Source organism: Pangasianodon hypophthalmus, chromosome 10 (assembly GCF_027358585.1).
Source record: "Pangasianodon hypophthalmus isolate fPanHyp1 chromosome 10, fPanHyp1.pri, whole genome shotgun sequence".
In the NCBI taxonomy this organism is placed as follows: Eukaryota; Metazoa; Chordata; class Actinopteri; order Siluriformes; family Pangasiidae; genus Pangasianodon; species Pangasianodon hypophthalmus.
The window spans coordinates 6,275,903-6,297,489 of NC_069719.1; the positions used below are offsets into that span (position 1 = coordinate 6,275,903).

The 21,587-nt window shown below is 39.1% G+C and overlaps 1 protein-coding gene across 2 annotated transcripts in view; it reads left to right on the forward strand.

Annotated features, from left to right (window-relative positions):
• The first annotated feature begins 1,391 nt into the window (after positions 1–1,391).
• rps6ka1 (ribosomal protein S6 kinase a, polypeptide 1) overlaps positions 1,392–21,587 on the forward strand; it is an 89,226-nt gene continuing 69,030 nt past the window's right edge. Inside the window, exons 1-2 of one of the 2 annotated variants that reach the window (XM_053237375.1) lie at positions 1,392–1,991; positions 18,178–18,222. In XM_053237375.1, the coding sequence (XP_053093350.1) occupies positions 1,929–1,991; positions 18,178–18,222 (108 nt within the window). In that variant the 5' untranslated portion in view covers positions 1,392–1,928. The remainder of the gene's footprint in view (positions 1,992–18,177; positions 18,223–21,587) is intronic. The other variant, XM_053237376.1, reaches the window with a different exon arrangement.

Sequence of the window (21,587 nt, forward strand, 5' to 3'; positions counted from 1 at the left end):
GAAGACTTACTTGGTTGTAAGGGTTACTAGCTAAGCAGATAACTGAGGGCTAACTGAGATCATAACATGTGCAACTGAGAATGTAACAAATAATAGAGCTTTGTTTGTGTAAATGTTTGTGATTTGTGTTAAACCAATAAAAAAAAAAGCTGCAATTGCTTTTTTCCTGATATATTAAAGTTCTGGTTGGCTATATGAACCACTGTGAAAACACTGAAGAATTGAGTGTTCTGAGAAAATAATGCATGTAATTTGTATGAGATTGACAAAAACTTACAATCTGTTTAGGACAGTTACAAAGTGTTCAGATGGCTGTGTTAATTGTTTTGAGAGCAGCGACCTGAGTTTGGAGAAATGTGGCAAAACGATCGAGAAAAACTGCACTTGTTCGTTATGCACAGTCTTTGGAGCTGCCTCATTTCATTTTGCTGTACCTTTGTACCAGCTACTATTGTGCATGTGACAAAATAATCTTTGTATCTTGAATCTTGAATTAAACGGGCCGATTTGAGTATTTCAGAAACCACTGTATACAACTGTGGTGAGCAGAAAAGCATCACAACGTGTCAAACCTTGAGGTGGAGCTACAACAGCAGAAGATCACATCAAGTTTCACTCTTGTCAGCCAAGTCCAGGAATAGGAGGCTCACTCAGACTGGACAGCTGAAGACTGGAAAAAGACCAAGAAGTTTTTGACTTCAGCAGTCAGATTTTGGTGAACTTGTTCCCACTGTAGCCTCAGATAAGAGTTTCTGTCTGATTACAACAGGAGCACAGAATAAATCTCATCAGAGACTCAGCAATGCTTTTGAATGCATAACTACACTGTAAGACATTTCAGGATGGTTAAACTTAGAAATGAAAGTTCACCTGCTGCCTTAAAAAAGTGAGTAAACTCAACTTGAAGATAACCTTCATTTCAACTCAAAGTCAAGTAAAGACAATGACTTAAAGTCAAGAAAATGGATTACTTTAAGATTAATTTTTGATCAACTTGAGCTCAATATCCAAAACTTGTCATGACAGTTGGAGTTAAAGAGCAGAAATAAGTTCACTTAATTTAATGGGGCTATCATGTTTTACAGTGTAGAAGGAATTGAGCTGGTAACAGAAACACAGGTTTGCATGTAAACTGATTAAAAGAAATAAAGCTAGGAATAAAGCTGTACTTATAGAAACACATTATACTGTGCATGATATAACCCGATAGGCTTCATTAACATATGCATGGTATAATTTAGCAAATATGCATGGTATAATTCTTCAGCAAAATCTTTTTTTTTTCCACTCAAATGAGCAGCGCGCGCCGAACATTTTAACGCAGCTGCGCACGCGGCGGCCGGGAGGCGGCGCTGTACAGCGCGTGCACGCGGCGGGGCTCGTGCGCTTTTACGCTTGTCCGTTCCGAGAGCGACGACTTCGTTTCAGAGCGGAATCAAGCAGTCGAGGGTCACGCCGGTGCTCGCAGATTTAGAAACACTGTCAGCCGTGCAAGCGCGCGCAGCACGGAAGTATCGCTTTACCAGAGGCGTGTTACCGACATCTGTTTGCGGGGAAGCCGTGTTTCCGTCGCCTTTCAGAGGAATGCGCGTGTAAAAAAAAAAAAAAAAAGGAAAAAAAAAAGAAGAAAAAAAAAGGCAGCTCTCCCCGTATCCGCGTGTTCACCTGCACAAGCGCGAGCTCTGATTATTATTGTTTTAGAGGAGAACTGTGAGGAATCCTGTCGCGTGCGTCATCTACAGCGGGGATTGCGTTTGTTTAGCGCGTGAGCGTGGAGTGCAAGTGATCATCCCGTTGCTCATCCGAGGAGCGACGCGGTAACCTAACGTCGGCACCGGGGATTGCTTCATCAACAGCGGAGAAACTAAACCTCCCGTTCCATTTCTCCACTTCAGAGGGAAAAAACTGTACAAGACAAACCGGGGAAAATGCCGCTCGCGCAGCTTGCAGAGCCATGGCCCAAAATGGAGCTGGTGCAGCTGGAGACGGAGGTAAGCCCCTGAAACCAGTGCTTTCCCCAGAACCAGTGCTGTCATTACCCCGCTGAGGGTTCCGCTCACCTGTCGCCTCTTATTAGCTAAATGCTAACTCGGGCTGTTTTTGGTGGTGGTGGTGAGTATAAAGCACATTCTCAAGCCTCCTCAGCTTCAAAGCTAACATTTAGGCTCAGTTGGAGAGAGTTTGGTGGTTTTAGGACGCTGAATTTTTTTCCCCTAAACAAATTTTCTTATTTTTTGGACCAAGTCAGAAATGTTGGGAGTAGGACACAAAAATGGGACTTTTTCGTTTTATTTTATTTTTTATTTAGTGGTTCAGTACGGGACGGAAGGTAGTTGCGGTGGTGAGGGCAAAATATACAAATATAACTACACTCTCAGGAGAGAAAAAGGTACCCTAACTACACTCTCAGGAAAAAAAGGTACTGTAATTACACTCTCAGGAGAGAAAAAGGTACCCTAACTACACTCTCAGGAAAAAAAGGTACTGTAACTACACTCTCAGGAGAGAAAAAGGTACCCTAACTACACTCTCAGGAGAAAGAAAAGGTACTGTAACTGCACTCTCAGGAGAAAGAAAAGGTACTGTAACTGCACTCTCAGGAGAAAGAAAAGAGTAGTAACTGCACTCTTAGGAAAGAGAAGGTACTGTAATTACACCCTCAGGAGAAAAACAAGTACTAGCTGCATGCTTAGGAGAAAAAAAGAGTAGTAGCTACACTCAGGAGAGAAAAGGGTGCTAACTACACTCTCAGGAGAGAAAAGAGTACTAACTATACTCTCAGGAGAGAAAAGAGTACTAACTACACTCAGGAGAAAGAAAGAAAGTAGTAAATTGTGTCATTGCTTGTCACTGAAGTGGTATTTTTAAGGGTACACACTCAGAAATAAAGGTGCCAAGTTGTACTTTTTGGGGTGGTGCCATGACATGCTTTGTACTATTTATATGTATCTTTCACCTGGAAACGTAAATATAATGTACATTTATAATAATTTATGCTACATTATTGGACCTTAAGGACCACTGAAGCACCTTATTAAAGGTACACTACTTGCACCTCTCTAGCTTAATGATCTACTATATGCTGCTCCCAAAACATAAACGGAGGTTTAAGTAAAGAAAATGAAAGACATTCATTCATCAGGGCTACTTCACTATACAAGGCTTCAATATGTATTTCTGCTGCTGGTCAACACCAAGCACATGTACGTGTATTTTATATAATTTACTTCAATTTTATAATGAGCTTAGTTACAGCTAATAACTCGTTGGGTTTATTTATAGTTCCGACTTCAGGTGAGCGAACATTCCTGACCTTGTTAATGGGGTAGTTAAAAAAAACAAACTAGCAGCTACAGTTGACTAGTAACCAGTTTCTTTTTTTTTTTGGCTGAAATGATACGAACACAACACATGCTCTACACAGTGTATGATTGGCCACGCCCCCTTCTTTCCCCTCAAGTCAGCGTCGCTGCAGCCTACACCCTTCCAAAGCGACGAGCAACACTGTTGTCAGTTTGTCACTAGATTTGTGATAATACTTGAGATTGATGTGAAAATCTGAGAAAGTGAGTGCATTGAACCTTTAAAGTATATGCAATATTAGTATTAATGGTAATACTGTTCTGGGAAGTCGGTGGAATTCTCTGTATGCTTGTTCAGCTGTGTTTGGGTGTTCTAGCAGTTGGAGCCTTTTAAAATCTTCCTGTTAGCAACCACATGCCACATGAACATGTTTATATTTGGAGGTCAGTCCCTTAAACCTACTCCCTCTACACAAACACAAACACACACACACACACACACACACTGATCCAAATGGCTCAAATGAAGTGTTGTGGTCTGCACTGCTGTTGGTGTCCAAAATCGTTGTTTGGAGTTTAAGAGATTGCTTATAAAGATTGCTTTATTTTTGGTACATTAATATGCTCAGGCTCGTACTCACCTCTGCATGATCAGTATAAAACACTACAGGACACTTATTGGAAAATAGGCAAATGGAGTAATGCATCAGACCACCCTGTTTTTAATCGTTTTCATTTTAACATCACATCCAGGTGTGTTATATTTCTTACATACTGTGTACCACAGTGCTGTTGAATTCTAAAATCTGATTGGTCAGAAGGTGCAAGGCAAACTGCAGGTTTTTAAATAAATTGTTGATATGATATAGTTTTCTGTGTGAACATCTGTTGTCCTTTACACCAGAATAACAGAATAAAACAGATAGAAGTGTGAGCACTTTGTGACAGAGATAAAGCTGTAACTTTAGGTTTTCCACCACAGGAAAGTCTTCAGGATGGAGTGATTTCTGTTTACTCTGTAACAACTATTTGTGTCTGTTATAACAAAGATGACATTTTTATACCTCCAGCATTACATGTAACTATAAAATGAATAAAATGTTTGCGATAGCATTCTTTAATCAGTAAGCAACTGTTGTGGTATAAGAGGAATGAAATGCTTGAGGATGTGCTGTTAAGGGTGGTAACTCTGCTTTGCATCAGGCCACATTACACCTTACACCACCCTTTCCTTGATTATTTTCCTGTAAAAGCACATGTTATTGCATGTGGTTAGGGATTTCTGAGCATTGCTTTGGCTAAATTAGGTGGTGTTTGGTTTGAGGTCTTTGTAATATTGCTATCTCAAAGACCGGTGTTGTTGTAATGATTAACAAATGATATATTGCGCAGGGATATCATGTGACGTTATATAGAGGCTGGGACCCACTCGCTCTCAATCACTATGCGCACACACACCCATAACTACACACACTCGACCAGTCGTAAACTGATGATAAGTGACACAATGACTGATGTGCTTTGTGTGTGTGCGGTGTGCTGGAACAGGAGAAATACTCAGTGTCTCTCAGTATTTGTGCCGTCCTTTTCTTGGGCCTGGGAGTAAATAATGATGCTGATGTTCTTATCTGCAATAGCCATGCCGGCATAAACCTTGTCAACCAGTATAGATTTATATTCTTTTAGACTGGTGTATATTTGATCTCAAATAACCTCCTCTGTGTGTGTGTGTCTGTGTGTGGTAATGGAGTCATCTTGTCCACTTAGCGAGAATTGTGTCTTCTCTGTCTTAAGACTGGACAGCTCTTAGACCTTGTCTGGCAATGAAAGAATGATTGAAACACTTCTGTATGTAGTAAAACCAGAACATTGCACATGTTTACACATGAAGCCTTCGAGCCATTGAAATGAATTCATTGTCTTTGGACACTGTCTATACACACCCTAAAGTTAGCATAATGCTGCAAGTCTGTTACATGTAATCCCAGCGGTGGACAAATCAGTAGCCCAAGCAGACTTCGCGATCAGGATATTCATTTTTTTTAGTCATAGTTTTCAGGGGACAAATAGGTTCAACAACCGGGGGAAAACTCTTTATTGATTTTCGCCAAAAAAAAAAAAAATTATTTGGTATACACGTGTTTAAACGTAATGTGCTTTCTTGCACCTTGAAACTGTAACTATAGAGCCATAGCACAAGGTGCGGTCACCTCACAGTTAAACATACCAAGAGAAACTAAAGACAATAGCCAGACTCTTTTGCTTGCGATGTGAGGAGAGAAAACCACAGCTCATATCCAAAATGTTGCGAGTGACTTGCTGACTTTTTGTCGAGGGCGCAAAAACAATGTGCTACATCAGAAAGATTGTTAGAAGAGGATAATAATCATATTTCATTGCTCTTAGTCTGTACTAATGCACTGAACTAGCTAACTAGCTCGTCATACGTTGTTACATTCCATTAGCTACCACTTTTTAGCCTGGTCAGTTAGGCGAGCTAGCTAATAAATTCGATATGTTTCCCTTTAAAATCCGAACCAAATTTGTGCTTATGTTATAACCATGTGTGGATTTCACATGCACTGTTAAAGTAAAAACGATACTTTGGCAGGACGCAAATCTTGAAAAGCTTATTTCTTCAAAAAATTGCCTTATATCTGACGTTTGGAATCTTATAACTGTTTACTGTGTGAAATTGTACATAATGTAACCTCAAAACTCAACCCTGTCTGATGTGATGGTCAAACAGGGACCTGTATTTCCTGCAGTGCGTTTCGTTGCTCAAAACACCACGACGTTCATGAAATACAAGAATTTTATCAGCAACATGTCAAATCCAATCTTGTACTGATCCAGCAGAATTAGATTACAGGCCAGCATTGACTCGATTCCGATCCTCAGAATCAGATAAGCTAGGGTTGTCCTCATACATCTGCTTATAAATTCTAAATAATTTTTTTCAAGTTGAAATGAGAAATAAAAAATATAAATTAAATCGTTTTGAACTTTTTTTGCATTTATTTAAGTCACACAAGACTTCAGAATGCCTTCCAGAATTGCTTATTTTGTTGTTCTAACACTCAAATCTTTTGTAGTGTGTTAATGTATCATGTCCTTGGTGTATATGTGGATGTGTGGATGTGTGGATGTGTGGATGTGTGGGTGTGTGTGTGTGTGTGTGTGTGTGTGTGTGTGTGTGTGTGTGTGTGGGTTTGTTTTAATCAATCACGAGTGCTGTGTCTGAAATTCTCGCACTCACTTTCACTATTCACTGTACAGCATGTTCCGTAAGGCAGCAGTGAAGACGACACTGGACTGAATTCAAATACATCCTTGCTGTTTTAAATTTAAAAAAATACAAACGCAAAGCATGTGAAAACGCTGATCTGTTTTGTGTTAAACACACAACTAACCACTGCCGGATGGGTTCAGTAGTCATTAGACTGTGTGTGTTGGTGTTTCTTATTTAGAGCGTGAATGAGGGCTCCGTCCAGCCTCACTCATTGCATGTGCTATTCTGTACTGTGTGTGTGTGTGTGTGTGTGTGTGTGTGTGTGTGTGTGTGTGTGTGTGTAAGAGAGAGAGAGAGAGAGAGAATATGTGGGTGGGCATGTGGGCGGCTCGCTGTTTGTGTAGAATATTTTAAATTAGGTACAATGGTGAGAGAGGGTCATCCAGATCTCAGACATATTCATGTACTGAATTGTTCTTCTTCTCTTTTAATCACTCTCTCTCTTTATCCCCCACTTCTTTATTTCTTCTCTCTCCCCCCCCTCTCTCTACCCCCCTCTTTATTTCTTCTCTCTCTCTCTCTCTCTTTTTTTTATTTCCTCTCTCTCTTTATTTCCTTTCTCTCTCTCTCTCTCTCTCTCTCTCTCTCTCTCTCTCTCTCTCTCTCTCTCTCTCTGATTCTTTTTCTCCTCCCTGCTTTCTGTCTTCTGCTCTGGATGACAGTTACCCGTACAGATGTGCAGAGTGTGTCATTTTTCATCTGTTGTGTTTCAGTAAGGGAGTGCGGTGTGTGTTTAGTCTTCTGCAAGCTTTAAACACACACACAGATCTTTTCGAGCTACATTTCCAAACAGTTTTATACAGTCTTCATAAATGATTCCTGTTAGAATAAACTTTGCATTTAATTCTCCACAGTCAGAGCCTTCAGCCGGTGGACTGAGGTTCAGATGTGGACCGAGCAAAGTGTTTCACAGAGCACTTGCAAGAAATCTGCAGCAGAGCCAGAAAGCGTGTGGAAAAATACTGGCGGCCATTCACCGAGTAAACATTAAGTTTTAGTTTTCTGAGCGTTAACCAGTGTGGCTTCTGTAGTAGATTCTTTGTGGCAGTTTATCCAATCACATTCATTTATGGAAATTATTTAGCTGAAGGCACCTCATTGGACCAGAGGCTAGCTACAGAACTAAAGGCATTAGCTCAGAAAGGGAAGGGTTTGGATGTTTGTTAACCCCTTTATTAGACTTGATTAGGCTTGATTAGGCCTGATTTTTCATGCTCGCATAGGCGTCAGGCCAAATAACATGAACATGTATGCTAAGAAAAGTGGATACAAAATTCTCATGATTGAATGCAATGGGAAGAATGGATAGAAGAAGTAAAGGACTAAATGTGATTGAGTTGTTTACAATGAAGTTGAGGATGATTTGTGGCAATATTACTTTCTCATATTGTTGCAGTACAAAGAAAAAGAGCACAAAGTCAACATGAACACCAAATAATGATGAGTATTCCTCTTTATTAGCTTTTCTATTAATGGCTTTCTGCTACCCCACATTTCTGAGGCTCGTAAATTTGTATTAATATTTCACCTAGACGAACTTGACACGAAGAGAAATTAATCATTGCAAGAAATGAATTTGTATACATATTAATTTAATTAGCTTTTTCACCATGTCTGATCTGAGATGCACCTGGCCTTTGAGTTGCAGCAGACATCAATCTTCCTATTTCAAGTGGTCATTAAAAACAAAGAAAAAGCTCCCTTCACACAGCTTAAACATATTATTTGTTTATATTTGTTTGCTGTCTGAGTTTATTAGGAAGTATAGTGGGTGGCTAGAAACAGAAATAACTAGCTGAGGGGAAAAAAGCTCTAGATGGTTTCAGGTCCCAGCACTAATGCACACACCTCCCTGCTTAATCAGTCAGACCTTTCCTGATGTACAGCACTGTGGAGATTCTCAGGTTGGATTTTGGAGATGTGCCCGTCGCCTCCTCTGCATGCCTTCACGAGATTACCCATAATCCACTATGTAGAAGTGAAATCAGCCTTCACACTTACTCCTCCCTCATTCCGCCCCTCCCCCCTCTCGTGAACTCTCTCCCTTCTTCTGTAAAGTTATGCACCAGAACTGTAGCCTGAGGTTATATAATATGGAACATAGACTTATGTAACAGGAACTGTTTCATTATGATATCTTAATGTGGTTGGATGAATCCACTGAGGAACTGGAGGACAATTTTCTGTTTCATCACCAAAAAGGATTCAATTTTTAGTATGATTGTGATACAAGTTCAGGTTTAAAATGACAATTTCGCATATTATGAATAATTTAGTCTCTGGAAGAGCTAGTAATTGGTAGTGTCTTGATCTTTAACATACACACATTTTAAATGCTTGTTATAAATACAGTTTCATGTATACCTTGATATTGTGTGTGTATGTGTGTGTGCGTGCACATGTGTGTGTAAAATAGCTGCTTATGTGTAATAAGTTATGTGAGGCATTTTCTGTGTTATGGATGTGACCTTTAAATTTACAATCTTAGCACCAGTGAGACATTTTTTCATGTGACCCTATACAAACATATAAACTCACTGTCCACTTTATTAGGAACACCTGTACACCTGCTCATTTATGCAGTTATCCAATCAGCCAATCATGTGGAAGCAGCTCAGTACATAAGATCGTGCAGATACAGGTGAACAGCTTCAGTTAATGGAGAAAAATAGTCTTTCAGTGTTTCAGAAACTGCTGATATCCTGGGATTTTCACACACAGAGCAGTCTGGTGTGTACACAGAATGGTGCGGAAAACAAAAACCATCCAGTTCTGCAGTTCTTGTTGAAGAGAGAGGTCAGACTCCCATCAACAATACTGGTTCAAGCTGACTGGAAGGCTATGGTAACTCAAATAGCCACTCTTTACAACCGTGGTGAGCAGAAAAGCATCTCAGAATGCACAGCACATCAAGCCTTGAGGCACATGGGCTACAACAGAAGATAGTGACATTGAGTTCTACACCTGTCAGCCAAGAACAGGAATCTGAGGCTACGGTGGAACTGAAACCAGACAGTTGAAGATTGGAAAAAGACAAGGCGATGAACGTTGTGGTAAAAATAAAGTCTTTGAGCGTCCTTGTTCTCTAGAAACTTTGCATACTGTGCTTAATTGTTGCTACATCCACTATTATTACTGCACGTACTTCACTGGAATTTCCAATTAATTCTTCTATGCATATATAATTTTCCCTTCAGTGTTATGGATGTTGAGATATGCATGTGACACACTTTATTGTTAAGTGATTTCAATACTGTGAATCTTAGACATTTAATGACTAAATGATACTATATTCCTATATGATGATAAACAAGACTAGGATTTTTTTTTTCTCCCAATTTGGTCACCTACTACTGCTCACCCACTCAAGCTCTCTTCATCAAACAATTTATACCATCCACATCTTTTCCCACATCTTTTCAATCTACTCAAATGGTTTGTAATTCTAAAACCACCTCTAGTTTCAGAACTCTACCAGCATGATAGAGGGTGTTTAAATCAGCCGTAACTAAAACATATGGAAAAATAACCTCCTAAAGAATGACACAATTATACAGCATGTTCAAAAAGTCTCCATGTATAGGGGATATTAACAATTTTAGCAAAATGTAATCCAAAAATTTCCAATAACTTTCGGGTTATTTTTACTCTGCTCACAGCTTTAATTTTAGAAGGTTGAAATTTGCATGGCCATTACTTTTTCATGATTGATTGGAGCCAGTTGCAGCATATGTCCCTAATGTATTAATAATAAATGATTTCAGTCTACTGATGCTTTGCCAGTAACAAACTACTGACTCATCACTTTTCACCCACCCAGCGCAATCTGTTTTCTGGCGGCTCATCTCCTGAGCTGTCGCTGAATAACGCGTCCAGACACGTCGTCTTATGAAAAGTTGATATCAAAATTACTCTCTCATTTTGCCATGCTTTACACTCAGTTTATCACAGAATAATTTTAGAAAAGAGCTTTACGTTGCAAAAAGAAAACCATTATACCCCAGCGCTAAATTTTCAAATCACAGGTTTATTTTATTGCGCTCCTTCGAAAATGTTATTGTTTCTATAGTAACTGCTGATTCACATGGACATGTATGACAGACACTTGAATAACGTATCTACTTGTTGATACAGGGAAGTTTTCTGTAAGGAGATAGCATTTTTTTTTTTAATGTAGCCATAACTCATAATAACTCATTCATGTATAGATGAGAAGTTATTCAGTATATGCCACCATATATATATTTTTTTAAACACAGTCCTTCTAGTTAATTGAGATTAAACTGTTGCTTTTGTACAAAGCCAAAGTGTATGTAGTGAATTATCTGCTTAAGAGGGTTGTGCCATGACTTTGTCACATTGTGTTAATTAGACACGGGCCAAAGTCCTGTTTTCCGTTGAATATAGAAGCATCTTGGCAGCTTGTGCAGTTACCACGGTAACACCTTTGCTTGCATGCTGTTATTGTGCCCTGAAGCTCTGCGAGAATAGAAGTGAGAGTGTGCGTGTGTGTGTTTTCCTTCTCTTTCGGAAAGAGGAATCGATGAGGAAGAGCTTCAGATATTGAGCAATGTAGCCTTGAATTCTTTACCTCCCCCCTCACTCACTCACTCACTCACTCTCTCTCTCTCTCTCTCTCACAATCTCTCTTTTTTTTTTTTTTTTTTTTTTTTTTTTTTTTTGCTCTCTCCTACCTCCCTGAATATGCACCAGCTGCTTCTTTTTTTTTAAATTTTTTACACTTTTTTTAAAATTTTCTACTGATTGAAATGATAAAATAAGAAAAGGTGTGTGTTCAATATTCAAAGATTTGCATGTTTTCTTGAAATCCTGAAATGTTAAAAACAGAAATGCAGCTAATTCAGTGTGATGATAGCAGTGCCAATATTCAGCGTAACCACGTGATTGCTTTTATACAACAGTTCTTTAAACAAGAAATTAATATAAAGTGAGCGACATTTCGGACACAGCATGGCCAAAAGTTCTGTGTATTTTTGCTCCATTTGCAGAAATGGATCCCAAAGAAACTACTCTGACTTTATAGCATGTTGTCTAGCTGCTTAGCTAGCTCCCATTGATTTGTACATTGCTATTAAAGGTGCTTCCAGTGAAACTGGCATCCCTTCTTCCTTTTCATCTTTGTCTGACAAGCATTCATATTTTAAGCCAAAAGTTATATTTCTGAAAAGCCATGTTCGCTTTTTCGTAACACTACTATAGTAGCGATTTTGAACTAGGAAACGGAATTTTACGTGGAGAACACAGACGAGCGGAGTGATATCAATGGTGAAACATCCCAGTGTGGTTACAGGAAATGTAAGCACTCTTGGAGCCCTGCTCGACCAATCAAATTAGTGGTCTGGAACTAACTGTTGCATATATTTCAATATTTCTGCCACATTTCTTCTAAAGCTTTATTTTTGACTAAATGTCCTGTGCTGAAAGAATTTTCCTTATGAATTACAGATCATGATTGCTTATTTATATTTTAGAGAATGTTTTCGAGAAAGATTATATCCAGTGATGTGGCCATTTTTCAGGTGTTTATTCACAACCTTAATAAGCATTTCTTTCCTGAGGAAATGTTGGATGTAAAACTTAATCAGCACATATACCATAGAGCTGTGGAATTCTCAATTCTGATTGGTCAGAAGCGTTGATTAATTTTCTATAACAGCAGCTCTGAAAGTAGTGCTGGCTGCAAGGTTTAGAGTAATACTCTTGGTCTAATACGGACCTGTCGCGTAAGTACATGAAAAAACGTGCAGCTGTTGATATGGTGAAGTTTTCTGTGAGGAAATGTTTATTTAGCATTTGTGGAAGGAGTCTCCAGTGTCAGAGGTTAAGCTGTTGCTTTATGTTTTCTGGGAAAGTTTTCAGAACTGAGTTTTGCAGTTTCTTGCTAACTTGGCGAGCTGTGTTTTTGTGTCTTATTAACTTCATCAGATATGCTGGTGAAGGAACAACACTTCATAGCTGCTGTAATGTAATTTAAAACAGGAACTAGCTTCTCTCGAAGATGTTTGACAACGTTAAATATAAGTAAACAGATAAAAATGTACTTATGATAAAAACAGATAAAAAACATAACTTGGCATTCTTTAATTTAGAAAAATTGAATTGTTGGTAAATTGCTATGGTTGAAAAGGAGTAAACCATGTCAGGCTGTGTTGTTACAGGAAAATAATCAGCTTCAGGGTGGGAAGAATAACTGCTACATGCACAGCCGCATCACATCACCCCGTCACTGATTATTTTTCTATTCTATCATTACTTCTTCTTTGCTTTGTTTTATTCCTTACAGATACATCATCTGATTCTGATCTCAAATCAGCACTTACTCTCTGTACTTTTTGAATATGGGCCAGTGCATCGACCTGTATACAAAGAGTGAGAAGATGGAGAGAACTCCCCTGTGTTCCTCTTCAGGCTCTTTGTAAAGACATAACCTCACCATTTCCCTGTGTTTGACTCCTCATCACCATCTTAAAAGGAAAATTCCAATGTTACATTTTTTTTAAATATTATTTTATCCAGCATTCTGAGTTGAGAATTATGTTTTGTTAAATGCTTGGTTATGGAATTGTAGATGCCTCCACCGGGCAGGCTTTAGTTTATAGAAGATTGTGTAGTCTATAACAGAAAGCATGAAAACAGTTTGGTGATATCATGTCTGTGTTCTTTTCTGATTTATTCTTTTGCGATGTGGCTTTTTTCTAACCAATTTCTCACTGTGTCTGTGTCAGTGAAAAAGCTGAATCAATACTGGCCTGAAACACTGGATTGGTGTTGGACTTTCCACATTTTTTTCACTGAAATATTTAATACTGTAAATGTGTGTGGTGATGACGAACCAGAACTTATTCATAGTCATCCATTTGACCATGTGTCAGACATATTCCTGCTAAAAAGATATGATTTGCCCATTTTTAACACAGAACAAATGTATCAACCGTTTACTAGTGTGTGAGTATAGCTAAGGTAAGTTTCACGCTTTCAATTTTTTTTTTCTTTCTAGACTCAGGCTCAGAGTTCAGCACAGTTGTTAAAGTGTGAATGCTGATTTCGAGTTCGGGAGCGGTCCAGAGATCCGATCCCTGGTCCTCCTGAAAATTAGGTTCACTTCAGCCGAGCCATGGCACGTTTAGCATCAGGTGTGGTAGCTATCTACACTCGGGGCAGCAGTGTAGATACCACAGAAAAATGGAAAAAAACAAACAACAAACAAAAAAATAAAAAACAGCAAAATCTACAGCTCAAAAGTGACTTATGGAAGTGTGCAATCGAGCCATGTTTCTGAAGAAATTCTTCTATGTGAATGCAAACCTATGATTATGAGCCCCGCCTCCACCAACATCAAAACTGGTCCCAAGTGCGGACTCATGTATTCGTACAAAGTGTGAAAACGCCCTAAAACGTTTGCTATCACTGTCTGTTCAGTGAGGATAAAGTGAATGAATATGCAGAAACAAAACACTATGTTACATAGTGTGATGAGGGGAGGGGAAAAAAAACCCACAGTCCTTGTAGTAGTGATAGTCGCCACATTGCTTTGCTCCTCATTTGCATTATGTTAAACTCTACTCAACGTTTTCATTTTTCTTGCCCCGCCCACTTTGTATCAATCACAACTGCTCCATCTTCTGTCTCTGCCGATTGCCAGCTCTAACTGAAAATGAGTGACTTCAGGCTGTTTCGTTGCGTCACGTCGCTGCTGGTGTGAGCACAGGGTCTTCCGAAAGGTTTTGCCGACAAATGTCTCATGCTCTGTTCTTTCTGGAGAGAATACAATATGAAAATCACTTTACAAATACTGAAATGAATAATTAGGAGCCAGATTTCAAGGTCAGGGTTTCACTGGCAGCCCTTCATGTCTCTGCTACACGATGTCTCTCTGTTACAATGCTAATTTCTCACCTCGGCTTCAGCCACTGTGTTAACACAGGCAGTAAATATCCACAGTTATGGTCTATTAAGCAACAGTGTTGCTGGGAATGGGTTTTTTTGTGTATATGTGTGTGTTACTACCATAGTGTAGTAAAGTATGACGAGCTAGTTATGTGCATTAATACAGACTAAGAGAAAAATTATGATATGCGATGAGCTGCATAAGCATTTGTTCCCTCGACAAGAAATCATGTAAAAGACATTACTTGACTTACTCTGTATCTGGCTAGCATTTTTATTTCTCTTGATATTTTTAACTGTGAGGTGACATATTGTGCTTGCAAGAGAGGCCTATGATCATATTGTGCTACACTTTATTTTGCTCGCTTTCATTACTGTTAACATGTACGTGTGCATTCCTGATTCTTAAAAGATCGTCCATCATCCTTGTACATGAATTAATCCGACTAGGAAAAATAGTTCTCCTGTCAGCCAGATCAGATCACACCTCAGCCACTGTATGTAATTTCAGAAGAATGTGTTTTAAGAAGAACTGGAAGATTAGTTGGCTTAACTGTATGGTTACAAAGCAGAGACATGATATAAAGACCACACAGTGACACACCTACAGTGATTCAGAGTGCTGTGGGTGTGGTTGCTGAACCTCGATGATGAGGCTAGCCTTCCCCTGCAGACATGGAAACAGCACAGTGATTTGTCGAATAAATCTCTGCTTGTGCTGAGTTTGGGATTTTGGGGGGCTTCCTTTTAGGAATGTGGTGGGCCTTGAGTTTGGGAGTATGTGGGCCCTTGAGTTTGGAGGCCTTCCAGTTTGAGGGCCTTCAAGTTTGGGCTCCATTAAGTTTAGGGGTTCACAAATTTAAGGACTCTTAGGATTGGAAGTTTGGGGACCATTGTTTGCGGGCCCTTGGGTTTGGGCGTTTGGTGGCTTTGAATTTGGCTGCTTGAGGGCCCTTGAGTTTGTAAGTTTGGTGGTCTTTGAGTTGGGAGTTTGGTGGCCTTCAGGGTTGGGCATTTTAGAGCCCTTAAGTTTGGGAGTTAAGAGGTCCTTGAATTTGGGACCCTCAGGATTGGGAGGTTTGGGGTCCATGTTTTGGAAGCCCTTGAGTTTGGGAGTTTGATGGGCCCTCTAGTGTGGGAGTTTGGTGGGCCCTCTAGTGTGGGAGTTTGGTGGGCCCTCAAGTTTGGGAGGTTGGGGGCCCTTAATTATCTTCTTGAGCTGAGTGTTTAGAGGAACTTTCTGACATACACCAGCATACTCAATGTACTGCATCTGTAGTGTATATGTAAGTGCCATAGATAATACTTTCCACATGTTCTCTGCATTTAGAAAAACCCATAAAACCTGTTTACTCCAAACTGAATTAGAATTGGGCCCTTAACCGTTTACAGCACATGCCTATATATAAAATGCAAATTCAAAACTACAGCTGTTGCATTCTCATTAAAAGACGTCCATGACAAAAAGGCTTACCAACGCTGTTCTTATGTAACTTTATCTGACTTGCAGGAAATGGTAAATGTGGGTACTTCTGCTTTCCCAAAGGTTTTGTGGTCTCCATGTGATGCATCAACATGACATTGTTAACACTTAACCTCAAAATGTTTCTTCTGTAAAAGTAATGAAAGGATTTATAGAAATTTATAGGATTTATAGTGAAAGGATTTATTGAAATTATACAGATAATATACCTTTGAATTTCTATTATAAGTGAGTTTGTAGTAAACAGGTTATCATTTCTCAGCACAGGAACACGTGTTGAAATTCTTGTTTGTGGTAATCACACACACGCTACAGATATAGAGTTTACTCTACTGGAGTTTTGCCCTAGCTGCATCATTAGAGTCATCATTGCAGAGGGTCACTGTGAGTAGTGTGCAAGTGTAGCGGCTTTAACAGCCTTCTTTAATGGCACTTTTATTTCACACTAAATTGGCCTCCAGTGTCTCGACCACAACTGTGAACTCTTTTTGCCTTTCTCTTTTTCTCCCACTCATTCCCTTGCTCTGTTTTCTCTCTCTCTATTCATTTTACTCAGCTTTTCTTCACAGCTGCATCTCTGTAGCCCTGTAACGTTGTCAGTGATTAAATGCAATAGTATCAATAATACAGATGACACCTTGAATCTTGACATTTCTTTGGTAGTTGATGAAGATTTGGTGCAGCAGTAGCAGAAGACAACAGTGCGTTCCCAGTAAAGCTTTCAAGAGTGTGTGTGTGTGTGTGTGTGTGTGTGTGTGTGTGTGTGTGTGTGTTTGCAGGGGTGGATAAATCCGTATCCCTGGCGCCTAGGACAAAATTATGTGTCCAGCCTATATTTTTATTTATTTTTTTATTCGTCGTTGCCTGGCATACAAGCAACTTCAGTGGGCTGTTGATTTAATAGTCACCAGAGCTTTTTTTTTTTTTCTTCGCATGAAAAAAAGCAAAATCCCTACTCACTGCTGACTTTTGCAGAACAAACATTTATATTTGGTATGTACATATGTTTACATAAAATGCACTTCACAGTGATACAACGCACCTTGATGCTATAACTACAGCACAAGCGATTCGGATCACAGACCGAGTTCCCCACAGTTGGCAGATGTCCTTGCTGACTTTTTGTTGACCCCATTTTCTTCCAATCTGCCAGTTCTCATCCACTCGCCAGCACTCCCCTATTACATGACCGCTACCAACTGGAGAGGGTGAAGGCTAACACGTGCTTCGTCAGACATGTGAAGCCAGCCAACTGCATCGTCTTAAACTGCAGTGTAACAGGGCAGCATAACACACTCGTAGGAAAGCGCTATCAGCCTTCTTCCTCATACATGAGCACACAGATGCCCACAATTGGCTAATGTTGCAGTGATTGTCTCAGGAGAGAGTAAGACCATCTGTCTCACCCAGAGACCACAGCCTTTTTTCATACTCTCGGGCTCCCAGCTGTGGATGGTTGTGGCATCATTGGGATTCAAACTTGCCTCAAATATTTTGTCAGAAAAGAATGATGACTGGCCAAGTTGTCCATGCTGTAGAAATGTAGAAATTTATATACTCGTTTGTGTCTGTTCTAGTGCTCTTAACTAGCTAACTAACTTTCCATACATCATTACATTATGTTTGCTATGACTCTTTAGCTTAAACAGTTGTTTCCAGGCAACCAAAGCATATAAATGAGCAGCACACTGGAGCTTTCACTTGCCTACTAGGCTAGCTAAAGAATTTATGCTTTGTCTAACCTGGTTCCTTTTTTTTTTTTTTTTTTTTTTTTTTTAGTGACACAGGTAGATGAGGTAGAGCTAACATATTTACGTATTGTAACATTTTCCTTTACTTTACTATATGGACATTACAGAGGAATTAGACTGAGCTGCATTTGCTCTTTCCTGCTCCATCTCACTTGCGCTTTAATAAAGTTTAATGGAAATTCTGTTTATTTAGATTTGTTTGTCTAGTCTTCAATAAAGGGCTATGCATGTGCAGGCGTGTGTATGTGTCTGTGTGTGCGCACACGTGTGTGAAGCTATAAGGAAGGGGGTTATGGGGGGGAGATAGGGGAGGGCGATCTAATCACCCTACCTGCTGTGCTAGTAGCGAGGAATAGACATGTATCTGCACGCTCAACACACCTTTATGTCAACAAAAAGAAACACCCCTTCTCTAAAATATGTCTTTCTTTTTTCCCCTAGAATGGACAAAGCACAGCTGAAGATGGAGTCACTCCAGGGGTCAAGGTAAGAGAAGATGAACAAAAAAACCTACAAAAACACTTGTTCTTCATTGTCATGTGTTCGCATCTAGCAAATGTAACTTGTGCTGGGGTCGGAAACGCGCACACACACACAAACACACACACAGACACACACACACACCTTTAAGTGACCTTTTAGTCCAGTGAGTAAAACGGATTTGATTGCTCTCATTAGTAAATTCATTATGAACCAGATTTTAGGATAAATTTAAAATGAGCCCAAATCAGCAGTTAACTGGTATGTAAATGCATTAATATCCATTGGAGAGAATCTGAACAGCTTATATCCAGGTTTATTTATTATTTCCAGGATGTAAATATGGATCCTCACACCATTTCACAGCGCAGATAAAAGATACGATAATGGATTGGATAATGGATCAGAAAATATAACATCCAATCAGATACCAGTCCAGCATTTCAGGTCGATATCTGTGTGACACTGATATTCACGGTCGGGTCTAGATGTCTCTAGGGCTGTGGGTTTTTTATCCAGCTTGGTGCAGTGGGGTGATGGTGGCTATGGGAGTTTAACAATACACACAAACAATCCAAAATCTTTTTCTTTTTTTGGTGTGGCTCTGTTCCTTCTGCTGTCACTGGAGTGGAAATTTGTTTACTGTGACCAGTGGAGTTTCTCAGGGAAGCATGTTAGGAATTCTTACATTATCTGATTTTTAACAGTGGGTTATTAGAGATTTTGGGAAGTGTGTGTGTGTGTGCCTGTGTGCCTGTGTGTGTGTGTGTGTGTGTGTGTGTGTGCGCGCGTAGGCAAGAGCTGCAAGATATGCAATGATTTGCTGGGATTTTAAATAGCTTTTTATTTAAATAGGTGTAAATAAAAAAGGTGTATAGTGTTGATCTGTAACACTCCCTCAGTCTGTCACATTCGTTTTCGTTTAGTGGTTCTGATTTATATGAGACTTGTATGATTTCTATGAGATTTTTTAAAAACTGTGTTTTGGGTGCTTTTCATAGATTTTTTATTTTATTTATTTATTTTTTTTAAATTGTAAAACCATTTTTATTCTGTGTCCATTGCTAAAAGGCATGTTTTTTTTTTTTAGTGGAATAATTACTAAATTAAATAAATTCATTAACACACCTTTACTTTGTTTCTTTTGCTAAGACACATGATTTAAAAAAAAAAATAGGAAGATTCAACTAAACCAATAGAAGTAGTTAATTAAAAATCACTTTTGTTAAGTATTTTATTAAAAAAATTAATAATAATAGAAAGATTCAAATAAAGCAATAGAAGTAAACAATTGCATAAATTCAATTTTAAATTTATTTTATTTATATAGCACTTTTAACAGTGGACATTGTCACAAAGCAACCTTAAAAACTCCGGTTAGATCCCTAGTGAACAAGCCAGAGAAGGTGGCAAGGAAAAACTCCCAGAGACGAAATGAGGATTTTTTAGGTTTAATTTATTATAGTTTTTGATAGGAAAATTCAAATAAACCTACAGAATCACTTAATTAAATTCAGTAAAAAATCTCATTGATTCTATTTGCATTACAATTATTTAATTCATTCATTTGTTCATTTAGGAAAAGAAGCCAGTAGAATTAAACACACTTTACAGCGTACATGTGTGTAGGCTGAATGACAGGCCTGAGGGCGGAATGAGACAGTGGGCTCTACAGTAGATGAGAATAGTATTGGCACCTATCAGAAGTGCTCAACGTTGAACTGGTGGTCCATAAGCCTACAGTCTTGCTTTATATTAAAAGTCCATTAGTGAATCTTTAATAGCGTGTTTGCAGAAAGGGTTCAAATTTGTGGCATTTTTGAATCATGTGAATATTGGGATTCATTTGTAGCAGCTGAGATTGGCCAGAGTGATCATTGTACACACACATTTACAGATTAGTTAAGGGCTCATTTGCATATGTCATTGTTCTGAAATACCACTATCGCAAAGGGGAATACTGTGATAACAGTTAATAAATAATATTGTGCTGCATAAGAGAAGTGTATGGAAAAAAAAGCCATATGGTTAATGATTAATAATGTGTGACCCTACAGGAGGGTTAGGAAGTGAGGGAGGCGTCACTAAAGGCTGGTTTATTCATGATGCCTGACTTTACATTCACGTACAGAAGCAGAGACAACGCAAGCAGCAGTGTTCACACATTCGCCTGCATATCCTATGTGTATCTGGAGGATTAAATGAGGCATACACTGGATGGCATTTCAGAGACAAAACATCCCAGTCCACCTGGTTTCCAGCTCGAGCGATTTGACAATGACGAGCTCTGTTAAACCTTTTCGCTGTCTTCGTGATTGTTGTCATGAGTGGCATCTCAAATCAAAAACCTGACCTTATACTCAAAAGTATTTACTAAACTAGAAAAGACAGGTACACAAATCTGAACATTTGGTGAATTTGAAAGCCACATGAGTGGTTTTCAAAATTCAAACACTAACTGTAATAGTAAAACCAGTTAGTACTCAGTAACTGTGTATAAGTAAAGAATGCGATCTGAGACATGCTAGTTTGTTTAGGCAGTTGAGGGAACAGTGTTACATGGCGCTGTACTGCCCAGGTGTTTACAGTATGTTGGTATTGCACCACAAGGACTTGCAGCGTTATTTTCTGAGAATGTGCACAAGCAACGCTCTAAACAACCACAGGATACAACCAGCAGCCATCTTGCATATGCAGACATTTAGTTAAAAGCGCAGGTATAATCCAGCCTTAAGGGAGCTTCATTGTCACTAACCCTCACCTCAGCTCTGAGTCCTCTGGGAGTTCCGAAGTCTTTTTGAACACGTGTGTATGTTTGTGTGTTTGAAGTGCTGCCTGACCTTTAGAAATGGCCTTTTCTGTTGGGGGAAAAAGATCTGTTTGTACCACTCTTTCCCTCTATCTCTCTCTCTTTCTCCCTTGCTATAATCTCTCTTTGGACATTTCATCTGTGACAGAGAAAATGATGAGTGAGTACTCAAATCTCTGAGGCATGGTCATCTGAAGTGTCCCTGTACCCAGTCACAAACATTTTAAATGAACATCTCGACTGCATTTCTGTGTTTAAATAAAGCTGCAAGATAAAAGCTGCACACACATTTACGCATTTCTTGTGTTATTAGTGATCATTGTCGCCTTGTTCAAATACTTTTATATCTCTTGTCCTCATTATGTATTGCCCTATTTTTCCTTTATCTCCGTTACTCTCCCAGTCATGACTATGACACATGAGACTGAGATGTCCACACCCCAGTGCTCTCTCTCCGTACCTTTATCTCTCTTTGTTCCTCTTTCTCTCTACACTTCTCCTTATATATACCTCTAAAAGTGAATGTGCATTTTAGTTTCTTTCTTTCATTCTAGCGTCACTG